General features: G+C 39.7%; 1 protein-coding gene across 18 annotated transcripts in view; it reads right to left on the bottom strand.

The window, feature by feature from the left end:
* The window catches only part of Mlip (muscular LMNA interacting protein), a 243,963-nt gene that overhangs the window by 65,592 nt on the left and 163,699 nt on the right, over positions 1 to 14,672 (bottom strand). For all 18 annotated transcript variants that reach the window (XM_060384729.1, XM_060384731.1, XM_060384730.1 and 15 more), the window contains 2 exons: positions 10,594 to 10,638; positions 3,782 to 3,826 (listed from right to left, as the gene is read on the bottom strand). In XM_060384729.1, coding sequence (XP_060240712.1) covers positions 3,782 to 3,826; positions 10,594 to 10,638 — 90 coding nt within the window. The remainder of the gene's footprint in view (positions 1 to 3,781; positions 3,827 to 10,593; positions 10,639 to 14,672) is intronic.

Here is a 14,672-nt window from a genome sequence, read left to right as displayed (position 1 = left end):
TCCAAGGAGATAAGATGCTTTCCTTTGTAAGGAAAACAATAAAAGAAATTTGAAAGGTAAAATACATACTTATAAATATAGAATGTATATAGAACATCAGCTGTAAGTACCCTAGATGACTCACAAAAATATCTACTCACTGGTTTGTTTGTTTTTTTTTTTTAAGTTTTATAACTTCCATAACAGTTCTATAAAAGTAAGCACAGCAATTCAATCATTATAAAGCACGTCCCATAGCTCAAGAATTGTTTTGTGGAATATACACAATACAGATTGACCTGACTGAACTGTTTCAATGGAAAAAAAAAAAAAAGACAATGGCATGAGTCACAGCTGAGGAGGCGTACATGATGAATGCTGTGGCTCCTAAGTATGCTGTGTCAAGGAAAACTGGTCAAGGAGAATCTGCCTTTGAGCTTAAAGAAGACATCAGTTCTACACAAAAGCCTTTCTAAACAACAGGGACTTAAGGGCCCTCAGGAAGCTGAGTCATGCCCAGTAAAGCAGGGTATAGCAGCTGGCACCTGGAACCCTGGACAAAGTAACTTCCAGCTTAAGGCTCTTTTTTTATTCTGTTCCAGTAAGCTGCATTTGCGTTTACTTCTATGTGGTCATGTGGTTTATTTTCTAAACCTCTTATGGTCTGCTCTGCAGATTTAGCAGCCCATGCTGAGCAACGCTGAATGATTTGCTATGGCACGGAATTCCAAGAGCAAAAGAGCTAGCCGTCATGTAGCCAATCCACATTCCCCTTGTAAAATAAAAATGAATAGATCTTACCCATCTTGTCCAAACAAAACTGTTTCCCAAGTAGAGAAAAGATGACAAACCCATTTTTATTAATACTGAGATGGTCCAGTCCAAGGATTAGGAAAGCTTCATCAAAGCTTCAAACAAAGAGTCTGTTTTCTATTTCCTCTTGCTCTTTTTAATGTGCTACAGGAAGCGCTTTCCAATTGGATCCAGTGCCCCTGAGGGTCCTACTCAGTTCACCCTCACCCTATCTGCCCCTCTTCATTAAATCATCACAGTAAGCAGACAATGCAAAATTTTGGGATGAGCCAGGCAGTGGAGGTAGCCAATGAAGATAACAGTTCTTCAGAAGCCCATTTTCCAATTTACTCAACAGATGTTTCTTAAGCCCCCTGAACTACTTAAAAATCAATAATAATGATTCCTTTGGAAAACCACACAGAACAAGAATGAACATTAATGTAATGATCAAAGATAATCTATTTAAATTCTTGCAGCCTCTACTTCACCGTCTGTAAAAATGGCTTCTCATATATTTTAATAACCTAACCCTTACAATAATATATAATTGTACTAAAGGGTACAATAATATAATTTTCTACAGGGTCATGTTGAAAGCAGTTAATGGTGCTATATGAGCCTCATTAAAATCCTGTCAGGCGGGCACAGTACTTACTCAACTTACAGGTAGAAAATTCCTTTCCAGTTGTTATCTACTGTGTTGATAGTTAATAGAAGAAAAACTGTGGGTGAGTCTCAGAAGAGTCCCCAAAATCATCTTTCAAGCTCAATATTACATCATTTGACTCCCAGGATAAACAACGGAAATGCAGCACACACAAACACAAACATACAGCAGGCACACCCGCACACTGCTTGCTTGTGTTTTAAAGTGCGACGGATTGAACCCGGGTCTCCCGGATGCTTGTAAGTACTTCGCCACTCAGCTGTACCACGAATCCAGTTGCAAGCATTTTCAGAGCTGAAGTCATAACTCTGTGGAGCTGCACACTGGTAATGACAACAAGCTAGTGGATAGGCCAGGTTGAAAACCTTTAAAGGCATAAAATTACTGTGTCACTCAACAGTTTTGTCTGTCTCTGTTCTTGAAGCCAGACTCTCCTGCAGCCCAGACTACTCTCAACTTCTGTAAGCATCGAGGGCTAACCTGGGCCCGTTACTGTTTCTTTCACCTCTGCCTTCGAGATTCTGGGGTATAGTTGTGATCTGCCAGGCATGGTTGAAATGACATGTTCTAGAGGTTAGATCTTTAATGCCTGGCACAGTTCCAGCACTGCTGAGTCCTTCAAGAGCTCAAATTACTAGCCCTTCAAATCATGTGCTAAGCATCACTACTTGAATTGAGAGCTGATAGATATGTAAATACTTAGCCCGTTTCAAAGACTTTTCTTTCTAAAGAATGTACAAATACATCAGTGTTCTGCTGAAATGATGTTTATCTAGCATTTGTATCCAATTGTTGGGAGGACCCTGCTGTTTGAGGTTGCAATCCTCCCGGTCAGAATACCCATTCTGAGCTCTGAGTTAAAGTGCAGGACTCCCTCTCCCCAGCATGGCCTCCTGCTCGCTTCCTGACTTCATCTGGAGTGGGTATCTAGACATAGATGTCCCTAATCGCATTTGACATACTGTCTTTGACACAGCTCCCTGCTAATTCTCCCCTCTGTGCCTATAGGATAATTAGGTACTGTATTCCCATTCATGTGATAGAAGAGTGCTGTATAATGCAAATCAAGCATCCTTGAAGTGCCTAGGTTTTTTAAATTTTTTTATTAATTATTTATTACAATTTATTCACTTTGTATCCTAGCTGTGGCCCCCTCCCTCATCTCCTCCCAATCCCTTCCTCTTCTCCACCTATGCCCCTCCCCTAGTCCACTGATAGGGGAGGTCCTTCTCCTCTTCCCTCTGACCCTAGCCTATCAGGTCTATTCAGGACTGGCTGCATCATCTTCCTCTGTGGCCTGGCAAGGCTGCACCCCCAGGGGAAGGTGATCAGAGAGCCAGTCACTGAGTTCATGTCAAAAACAGCCCCTGTTCCCCTTACTAGGGAGTAGCCCATAGATTCAGTCTCCAAGTGGGTTCCCTAGTAAGAAGTGCCTAGTTTTAAACAATTATGTACACCTATCCTTGGAACTCCCCACTCACTCCCCAAGGAGTGTATAGCCTTTGTTCTCTGGAATTAAAGCTGAACTAGTCCCTTGAAGTGTTTCCTGAAGTGTTTGATCTCCATTGTTCTCACAGCCGTGAAGGCTCCTCATCTTCTGTCCCTCTTGTCTTCATGGCTGATAGGAAACAACGCCCCAGGCAGGAGGAGAATAACATCCCATTATTGAAATTAGTCCATTTGTTTCATTTATTTTTTTATAGTGACTATGAACTCTTAAATATTGTGTAATAACAATTCAAGAAAAACACCATGAATTTGAAAAGAGTTGGGGGAGTGGTACATGGAAAGATTTAGAAGGGGGAAAAAAGTAAGAAGGAAAAATTATCTAGCTATATTATAATCTCAAAAATTTTAGGTATTTTTTAAATTTCACCTGTGAGTTACATTTGTTTTTCACTATACGTTTCGGTTGCTTATCATAGTTCTGTACATTCACATGCTAATTCTCATGTGTGATGATCTCTTTCATCCCCACACATCCAGAAGCTGCTCCACATTATATTATTATTATTGTTGTTATTATTATTATTATGCTCTCCTTGAACTGTTTGGAATCTCACTCCTCAGGAAGTGATCTCCCCTCTAAATTCAATTTGCATTTTCTTCTGACTCTAATCTCATAACACCATTGTTCAGAGTTGATGGTAGCTACAGTCTATAAATTGTCTTACCTGTTAGCCACCTAAAAGCGCAACCATCATGTGGCTTTACTAAAACATCAGTAAGTTTTGTAAGACAAGAGAGCGAACTAATTATCTCTTTACTCTCTTCCAGCTCCGAGATATTGAGAAATACGAGTGTTCAAAAGAGGTAAGCAAAGCAGAACAAGATACGCACCAGTTGACTCTCAGACACTGTAGACGATGATGACGAAAGGTTTGCCTAAAAAATATGAATATGAATATGATGGATGTTAGTGAAATGAATGACTTAGTAGAACATCATGCTAGAATTCAGCTGGAATTAAAATGGCTTCAGAATCCCAACGTACTTTTCTGTGCAGTTGACACTGGCTTCATCGTTGTTCTCCAAGTCAACCACAACTTGGTGATCAGATCTCTACAACTAGTTAGTATGTCACACTTGTCTTAATAATATGATGTGTTTCACTGTGAGGAGGCTGGGGATGAGAGGGGTGGCCAAGAAGAGGGGAGGTGAAAGGATGATGTTGAAAGAAACTTATGATGAAGCTTCATTCAGGCTGAGTGTGTGAGTAATTAACAGAGCTGTTTTGTAACTACCAATAACATGTTCTTTCAATTTACTAAAGTCTACTTTTCAAATTCTTACCCTATATAAAGCATGCAATTTGGTAGGGAGATCTCTATGTTGATTAATGTGCTTCAAGTTTTTATAACATATGCACAGATCAGACACATCACACTGTATTTTTCCATGAATATAAAATTATTTGTCAGTTAAAGACAAGTACAAATTTTTATAAACTAGTAGAGTGCATTTTCAGTAAGGTTACAACCTTTTTAACATCACAGAAATTCTGTTAGTTGTGTCTTTGGGTTGGTTGGCTTTGGTTTGGGGTGTGTTGGTTGCTGTTTTCTAGGGTCTCAGTTCAGCCTAAGTGGGGCTCAGTCCCATGACCTTCCTGCAGCAGCCTCCACACGCTGACAACAGAAGTGTGTGGAGCTGTGCCTCACATACAATTAGGTTACACAGGAACTAAAAGACTACAAAGCCAAGATGTGACTGTCACTGAAAGACAAATGACTATGCAGGGACCCCAGCTATGCGAACCAGCTTTAGAGAAACTAATCTTGCTTCCTAAAAACATAATACTAAAGTCATAAAGTGCCTCCAGGCCCCTTAGTCACTGTCTGGAGCTCCATTTTCCTTGGAACCCATATTGGAGAAACTCTAAAGTTGCATAAAATCATATCCTCTCGTGAATGTCAGACTTGGAACTGATTCAGTCCTCTTCGTTCTAGTGGAGCAGAGCCTGATGGTAACCTCTGCTCTTCCCTCAGCCCCTTCCATGTGCGCATGCACTGCAGAGGCACATCTGAACAGGAAACAGAATAAATGACGATAATTGGTAGACTGGCATTTCTTGTCTCCGTTGTGTACAACTCTTCCTATAACTCATCAGCCTCTGGCTTCATCCTCTGGAAGCAGATCTGGACCCCAAGGGGGACTTGAGTTACCCCTTCCCCTAAGATCTATGCCTTCTGCTGAGCAGTGCCTGAATCACTCCAGCATAGCAACGCCTCCAAGCATAGCAACAAGAAGAATGTGAGAGCCGTGTAAATGAGAGAAGGTGACCTTTATTTGAATAACCGTGTATAGAGTGGGAAATAATCTTAATAAGGTTTGACACATTTTTCAATATATTGTGATATTTAGGAATCAATATTCCTCCACTGTAATGACATTTTCTGTCCCTCTAGCTCATTAAAATGAGATTTTACCTATAAACTATCATATATTCAATAAGGTTGTACCATTTACTTTCATGGAACTTAAAAGTAATTCATGAAGTGTAAAAAGTTCATGAAATAAATTATTATCAAATAGAATGTTATTTCAGAATCAAGGGCTTTTGATAAATTCATTAGATGCACAAATATTCTATTTTCTAAGATTAGATTTTATTAAGAATACATGCTGTGATTTTTAAATTACATGAATGAAATACAGGTGAGAGTTCATCAAAATAATAAAGGTAAAGCAGAGAAAAATCTTCTTCCAAAGCCAAGAGACTGAATGAAAACTGAAGTAGTGTTTTAATATAAGAGTTATTATTTCACATAGGGGACAAAAAATGCCTCAATATGAAGGCTAGGATGCAGCTCAGTGGTAGATCAGCTGCCTACCATATACAAGTGCCTGGGTTTGAGTCCCAGAACTAGAAGAAGAGGGGAGGAGGTTCTGGAAATTTTGTAATAATAAAACTCACCTCATAGGACTCATGGTCGGTTTAAGTAAACTAGTTAAAGTATATTTGGCACTAGCTACTATTGCTGGATTTAGCATCTGTTTAATACTGAAATGAAATGATTCATAAAATGATCCATTCGGTCCTACAATAGACCTAACACTACATGGTCAATATGTTATTAGATCTATTTTGTTTCTATTAAGTCTAATAGAAACAAAATAGATCTCAACTAAATAGATCTCAACTATTAGATATCTCAACTAAATTACTTTAAAGTGGTCTTTAATTCAAGAATTGGGAGAAATAATAAGAAACCTTTAATCAATCTACATTAATGAGGGTTTAATTGATCCAGACTCAAACTAAAATGGACTGTAAAAGATAGTAAACATTTAATAAATTCCAAAGAAGCATTATTGTCTACTCATTTCCCCCTTCTTCTCTCCCTTTTTTCATTTATATTATTTTCTTCCTTCCTTCCTCCTTCCCTTCCCTTCTCTTTCTCTTGTTCTCCACCACTTTTCTTTCTCTCTTTCTCTTCCAAGACCCAAGACCCATATGGAATAATCCATAAAACCCTTATTACTTAATTAAGCTATTACAACCATGACAGAAAAATAGGAAATCCCATGAGCACCCTGACGTGCTGGTACACCAGGAAGTACCTACTCTGCCTATCTCCTTTAAAATCATCCAATTCTGTGGCCTGTTCTCCCTCTTTCTATAAGAAAGTGAAGAGTTCATTTGTTCTGTCGGTTTCTTGTTATGGCCTCCACTGACATTTAGAAGTGAGACCCTTGCCACTGTGTTCATTTCACTCAACCCAGTAACCCCTCAATGACTTGTACAAGATGGCCAATAAATATTTGTCAAATCAGTGAAGAACAGTGGAAAATTGGACAACAAAGTTAGGAAATTATAACTAGTTTTCTCATTCCTAATGATCCCTGAATTGTATTTGACATGAGTGTTTTTGGAGCTAACTTGCTCCAGATATCTACAAGCACAACACAGTTCTCTTCTCGACTTTAACCCTGCCTTGTTCTGTCCTCTCTGTGCTACACGGGCTGGTGAACTGCACGGCCCCTGCTTTTGAACTGAATCCAGGACTCTCCTCAAAGGTAATAAAACACGGAGCCTCAGCGTGTGTATTTCTGTGAACATGCCTAATTTCCCCAGGAGAATGAAATACTAAAATACTAGTCCACAAACTTCTCAAAGTTGCTCTGACAGGACATGAGAGAAAACTACAATGATAAATTAATGGAGTAAAAACTATTCAATCTGTGCTTTCATGAAACATCATGTGTTTTAACCATTATATTAGAACTTCAAAAATGAGTTATTGCCTTGTTCATTTTTTAAAAGTCAGAATGTATTGTGTTAAAGACAGATGGTTGATATAAGAAGACGGCCTAGAGCTGAACTGAACTTCTGTCCTAAAATTGTATTATTTTCAGAGTGAATGCATCAGCTGTTGCTTAGTGATTACACTAACAGCAGCTGTGTAATGGTGTCTATAAGGTGACATCAAAGTACCGGTTTTATCTGCCATTATAAAATCTTGCAAAAAAAACATCTTCCAAAGACATGGACATATTTGAGATGACACACATTTAAATGTTATATTGAAAGGGTATATAAATAGGAAATCATGAAATTTGCAGACAATCGGTGGGAACTAGAAAAGATCATCCTGAGTGAGGTATCCCAGAAGCAGAAAGACACTTCTGGTATATACTCACTTATAACTGGATGTTAGACATATAATACAGGATAAACATACGAAAATCTGTACACATAAAGAAGTTGAACAAGAAGAAGGACCCTGAGTAAGATGATCAATCCTTACTCAGAGAGGTAAATGAGAAGGACATTGGAAGAGGGAGAAAACAGCAAACAGGACAGGAGCCTATCACAGATGGCCTCTGAAAGACTCTACCCAGCAATGTATCAAAACAGATTCTGAGACTCAGCCAAACTTTGGGCAGAGTGCAGGGAATCTTATGAAAGAAGGAGGAGCTAGAAATACCTGGAAAAGACAGGTGCTCCACAAGAACAACAGAAGCAAAAATACCTGGGCACAGAGGTCTTTTTTCTGAGACTGATACTCCAACCAAGAACCATGCATGAAGATAATCTAGAACCTCTGCTCAGATGTATTCATAGCAGCTCAGTCTCCAAGTGGGTTCCCTAATAAGAGGAACAGGGATGGTCTCTGACATGAAATCAGTGGCTGGCTCTTTGATCACCTTCCCCTGAGGGGGAACAGCCTTACCAGGCCACAGAGGAAGACAATGAAGCCAGTCCTGATGAAACCTGATAGGCTAGGGTCAGAGGGAAGAGGAGAAGGACCTCCCCTAACAGTGGACTTGGGGAGGGACATGGGAGGAGAAGACAGAGAAAAGGTGAGGCTGGGAGGGGATGAGAGAAGGAGCTTCAACTGGGATACAAAGTGAATAAACTGTAATTAATAAAAAGAAAGAATATGTGAAAACCAAAGCTTCTTGCTCAAGAAACAAACTTCAAGGTCAAGATTTTTAGTAAGATGAAAGTTATGTTTGTTCCAATCTAATCCTGAACTTGTTTAATGATTCACAGTTAACTTAAAATGATTCAACTGCTCTCATAAGCTATGAGATGAAAAATAACCTATTACTAGGTCTAACAATAAAGAACCTTTTAAGAGCCTGGATAGATGACAGTGAGTAAAATGGTTGCTGTGAAAGCCTGAGGACCCCAGGCCTGTACCCTCACCAGACATGGCAAGCCACCTATAACCCCAGTACTCAGAGACAGTGACCCTGGATCCAGCTGGCTAGCTAGACTAGCGAACGTGAAAACCTCCAAGTTCAAGTGGGGGTCCCTGCTTTGGTAAATAAAGTGAAACGTGGTTGCAGAGACTCAAGATGTGAGTCTTTGGTCTCCACACCCACCCAAGGGCAGTTATTATAGACACGTACTCGTGCAAAATAAATACGGACTTTAAAAGAATATGTTAAAATAATCTATGGTGATCGAAGCATCCCTTCCAGAACGATTCCTCTGCTGCTTTTACATTAAGATACCACCCCCGAGTGTGGTTAGCTAGAAGCTAGCAGCTGCCAAACATGCCTGAAAGGTGGTCTAGTCGCGAACGCTTCGTGAAACTGCAGCAATTGATGAGAAAAAGATGTTAGTTGTTTTTTCCTGGGACCAGTCCTTACGACCACAGAATCCATGTCACATCCCCCTTCTCCCCCCAAAAAAAGATATTTTTAAAGAGTGTTCTTTCCTTGTGCCCACTAAAAAAATCAAGGAACTCCATCATGAGGCTTCTAGTCTCCTCACAATAGATAGATGTAAGAGAAGGGAGGAGGTATAGACGAAGGCAAAAAAGAAGGGAAAAGAAAGAGAGAGACTACGATTTATGAATAACTCCAGTGTGTTAAAATTGCTCTACGGTCTTTTCGTGTGAGGACTATATAAACCTTCGATTAATCAAATGAGAAAGCTATCGCAATTCCCTATCTCATGGATGAAACTGAAGGCACAGTAAAGTAAGCGATCTTCGTCAGAAGCAACAGTTTCTATCAGGGTCTAGCCTTCTAACGCCTTTTGGATCATTTCTCCAAAGGGCTTCCAATCATAATGGAAACTGACAGAGAATGCTTCCAGGAAATGCTCTGAACCGTGTTCCTGCCACATCCTCTAAACCTCATTTCCCGAGTGTGGTAAAATTTAATAATTTCACGGAGCTTATTGTTTGCCTTAGGGAGAGCCAAATGTAGGCGGTAAGGTGTGAAGAGTGGTGATGCCATGGCACACAAAACACATTAATAACACATCGATAGTGGTGTAAACTACAGACTAGGGAAAATGGGGGTGCTGTAAAAGCAGTAGCTTAATGAGTTATTTGAGATTAAATGCACAAGACTTGCTAGGAATCTGTCTCATTTGTAATATAACGCGTTTGTGCAGAAGCACAGTCACGACACGAACTACAGTAAAGGGGAAGGGCCTATGTGCGTAGCGTACAGAGCCAGCCCGGCATCATTGGAATTGAGCACGTGAGTTCATATCTACATATCTGTTACAGTAAGTATTCTTCTTGAAGATTTATTTATTTATTTGTTTGTGCATGTTTGGGTGTATGAGTCCTTGTTGCCTGCCGGGCACCAAAAATTAGCGTCACATCCCCCGGAACTGGAGTTACAGTCAGTCGTGAGCTACCTCGCGAGTGACGGGAAGCAAACATGAATGCTCTGCAAGAGCAATCTGGTCCCCTCCCTCCCCTCTCCCAACCTCACCCTCCTTTCCCCTTCTCCACACATGCCCCTCCCCAAGTCCACTGATAGGGGAGGTTTTTCTCCTCTTCCCTCTGACCCTAGTCTATCAGGTCTCATCAGGAGCAGCTGTACTGTCTTCCTCTGTGGCCTGGTAAGGTTGCTCCCTCTCCGGGGGGGGGGGGGGTGATCAAAGAGCAGGTAAACACAGAAGGTACAAAAGGGAAGGTGATACCGTTCTGCCTTGTTTAGCTAAGTGGATTAGACAATAATAATTCAGTTAAGGAGGAATTCAACTGATAAGGTTACTTGATGCTGTACGCATGACATAATCTGATTTCTTATGCCAGGACCAATCATAGCATCCTGCCCCTTTCCATTTATGAAAGAGTGAACAAATTCCATTATAATTGCTGAGGAGCTGAGTTCCCTTTAGAGTATGTGGAAGCCTCCACTGAAAAAGGAGCAAACATAGTTAGAAAGATACTTACATATTTAGTTTCTCGGCCAGCGGCTCTTGGATGAGTTGTAGGAGTCTGCATGAAAATAAAAATAATTATGCGTCTCAATAATCAGTGAACGATGAAAGGTTCAGAATTTAAGGCAGAAATGCATCCTTTTCTCTATCGAGACTTTCTAACCATGAATCTATATACAATTCCATTTATCTTTGAAAACTGCTTAATTAAATCATACTTCTTTGTTAAATTATTGTCTCCACAGCTATCACTTGTCAATACTGGGGCAGTTTCCTTTTATCTGTTGATAATGTTAGCATTATCATGAGTGCCTCATCATATTTCTTCTATCATTTTTGGCTGTCTCAAAATCCACTAGAAAATTCTGTTCTGTCAGTTCATTGCATTCCTTACATCTAAAGACATTCACCCCATTTCAGTCATTTACTTTGAAAACCAAACCCAACTTTACCTCCAAGAATAACACGTAAGCTCTCTGAAATTTCAACTTCAAATGTCTCTCTTCCAAAACTCTCCCTCTTTATCCACATGTTCAGAAGTACAGAAGTTTCTAGTACTTCTGTTATCAGCTATGTTACAATGGGATTTGAACATAATTTACCCTCACTAACTTTATTCTGGTTCCATCACCTCTTGGTTTGCAACCTATTTCACGGTCTCCTGTTTAATGTTTTCATTTCTCCTGCCTTTTTCTTTTTATGTGACAAATTCACTTGTAAGACAAGAACAGCAGTCCTGCATGAGCTCTCTGATCTATTTATCTCTATCCTTACACCTGAGAAGTAGAATGTTTCTGTGAAACTCTCAACCACAACTTGATTTCATGCTAAATAAATGCTCATCAACGTCACCTGTGCACAATCTATGTGGCTTGGTAATCCCCCAATATTTTTTTCTCCTAGATCTATTTTCTGAAGTTAGAACAAGATTTTCCAGGAACAGATTTGAGCCTCAAGAGTGACCCAAAAGACTGTACTTGTTCTTCTTCATGATGGTTAGTCTACACTATTAACTTGAGAGGTTCTAGAATCAGATAAGTAAATATGCTCACAAGTAGCCTGCTTGGGATATTCAAAACATAGTAAAAAAGGCTACCAGGGCTCAACGCAGACTGGAGAGTCCCAGGGAAGGACAAACCATGATAGTGTTTGGAGACCTGATAATAAAGCATCTTATAGGGGCTTTGACTTATATTCTGGGGGAAAATACATACATTTAACACAAGAGTCAAAAATGAATAATTTAACAGGATCTCTGTTTGTTATATTAAGAACAGAGTAGAGTGAGGTGCCCACAAAACAATGACGCTACTATGCTGGTCCACAAAATATGATGGTTGTTTAGTAGCACAGAAGCTATGCAATAATCACATTCTATAGATATTTTGATGCAATAGTGAAAAAAGAGGAGATGCTGAATGTAACAAAAAGAGAAAAACTACATGCAAAGTTTATGAACATAGACAAATGAAAGAGTACTATCAACAGTTATTAAAAAGTGGTGGTCTCACTTGGGAGGAAAAAAATGTCTGCATCTTCATCCATGTTGAACTTGAAAGTTATTTTGTGTGTGTATGTGAGAGAGAGAGAGAGAGAGAGATCGAGAGAGAGAGAGAGAGAGACTACGAATGGAAAAAAAGACTAAAACTGGGAAAAGTACTGGACTAGAGGTATACATTTGAAGCTGTAAGCCTGTATGTGATTTTCATAGGGCTGAGTAACAGAGAGAAACCCAGGGACTGATTCTCTAGACACTCGCATATTGGTCAGTTTGTGAAAAGCAGATGAGCGAGCAGAGGAGAGCAAGAAATATGAACATTAAAAAAAAACTAGAAGAACATGGTGCTCAGTTATGATCTTAAACTTACTCCTTTAAAAAGTGGTGTGTTTTTTTGTGATGTAAGATCATTCAAGAAATTAATTTCTTGACCGCATCTTCTAACTATCCTTATGTCTGGACTTGGGTCTTCTATTATTAGTCCTATTAAAGTGGAAGCTGGTCTCTCTTCCTTATCAAAGAATAATGTCTCTGACTGTCTAAGACAAAATGCAATGGGCTGGGTAGCTTGCAAACAACAGGTGTTTAATTTTCTCAGTTCTAGAGGGTGGACAGGCTTAGATTGATTCACTGTATGGCAAGGTCCCATTTTCTCCTTCACAGTTTGAAATTTCTTGTTTCCTTACATGGTAGAAGATGTAAGAGTTTCTCTCTCTCTTTTTTTTTTCATAATCCCATCAATTAAGACTTTATCCTCATGTCCTAGTCATACTCTAAAAGCCCCACATTTCAATACCCTGACATCGATGATGATTCTCGGATTTTTAATTCCTGGAGGAGGGATTCAGACAATAACACATTACGTTTTGAATCAACATCTGATTCTAGATAGACTTTTTTCTTCAGCATCTCTACTCTTTTGTAGAACGAGTACCTCACAAAAATGTCTTCCTTGATCCCATTACTAACCAATTGCTAGATCTTTTTCACAATAACTCCAGGTGTTATTCTATGATTTTTTTTTTTTTTTACTGTTGGCATTTTGATATTTTTGTCTCTGCTTTCTTACAATATTTTAAAACATCAGGGATAAGTCAAGCAATGTATCACACTCTGAGAGTAGACTTTGTCACCAGACTTCTTTGTACTGGCTGCAGAAAAGGAAGCAGCTTATTGCACGGTTAAACAGCTGATAGCAACTGCTAGTTTTCTGATGAACTCTTCCTCTGTGATGACAACCAGGACAGTGACTAGAAGAGACCTGTAAGCAGAGGTGCGGGGGAGTAGGATGAGACCCAGGGTCCCCATAGTCCACAGCATTTGCAATGGGGAAGTTGGTACTAGAGAGCACATGTGTTCTGAGGTCGACATTCCTCTTACTCTGAAAATAGTGAGAGAACCTTGGCAACGTTGGCAAACCCTAGTGCTGACATTATTGTTGCTATTCTAGGCATCAGACACACATGTAGCCAAATTATCTGCAGAACTTAGGGAAGAAGTCTAAAGACTAGATGAAAAACCATAGGCAGCGACAGCAGGGTTAAATAAGATGAAAATCCACTCCTATACATCTATAGGAAAAATTAACAATTTTTAGTCCATATTTAAAGTGTTTACAGAGCCACATCAAAAATGGTCACCCTCTAGCAGTTACATATATCATGGTGACAAAAATATTGTATAAGTATAAAAAAAGAGAATCCAGTCAAACAGAGGTCAAAGAAAAGATCTATCATCCCATTTTAGCAAAACCATAATTTTAATTACATTATTAAGTATGTGTCTGCCATGTATGGCCACTTGGGCTATCACACTTGGGGGACAGTGTCTTTATTCACTGAGCCATCCTGTCGATCCAAGATCTATATTTAAATGAATAAGCAAAATAGACATTTTATCACAAATGAAGTTCACAAAATACACAAAAATAGATTAGGTTGAAACAATCATAGGCACAATTACAAAAACAATAAAAAGTAAGTATATCTGTATCCATTCCTCAACTAAGGGCTGGATACGGATACACTTATTTTTTTATTGTTTTTGTAATTGTGCCTATGATTGTTTCAACCTAATCTATTTTTGTATATTTTGTGGACTTCATTTAAAACAGGGAACAGGACAGGAGCCTACCACAGAGGGCCTCTGAAAGGCTCTACCCTTCCCGGTATCGAGGCAGATGCTGAGACTCATAACCAAACTTCGGGCAGAGTATAGTACACTTTCGAAAGAAGTGGGAGATAGTAAGACCTGAAGAGGACAGGAGCTTCACAAGGACAGCAACAGATCCAAAAAGTCTGGGCACAGGGGTCTTTTCTAAAACTGATATTCCAGGACCACTCATGGAGATGGCCTGGAATCCCTGCACAGAGGTAGCCTATGGCAGTTCAGTATCCAAGTGGCCTCCATAGTAATGGGGACAGGGACTGTCTCTGACATGACCTGATTGGCCTGCTCTTTGATCACCTCCCTTTGAGGGGGAGGCAGCCTTACCAGGCCACAGAAGAAGACGATGCAGCCACTTCTGATGAGACCTGATAGAGGGAAGGGGAGAAGGACCTCCCTTTTCAGTGGACTGGGAGAGGGACACGGGT

This window comes from Meriones unguiculatus, chromosome 6, assembly GCF_030254825.1.
Source record: "Meriones unguiculatus strain TT.TT164.6M chromosome 6, Bangor_MerUng_6.1, whole genome shotgun sequence".
In the NCBI taxonomy this organism is placed as follows: domain Eukaryota; kingdom Metazoa; phylum Chordata; class Mammalia; order Rodentia; family Muridae; genus Meriones; species Meriones unguiculatus.
Note: the sequence above shows the minus strand (reverse complement) of the source record. Positions and strands in the feature narration are given on the sequence as shown.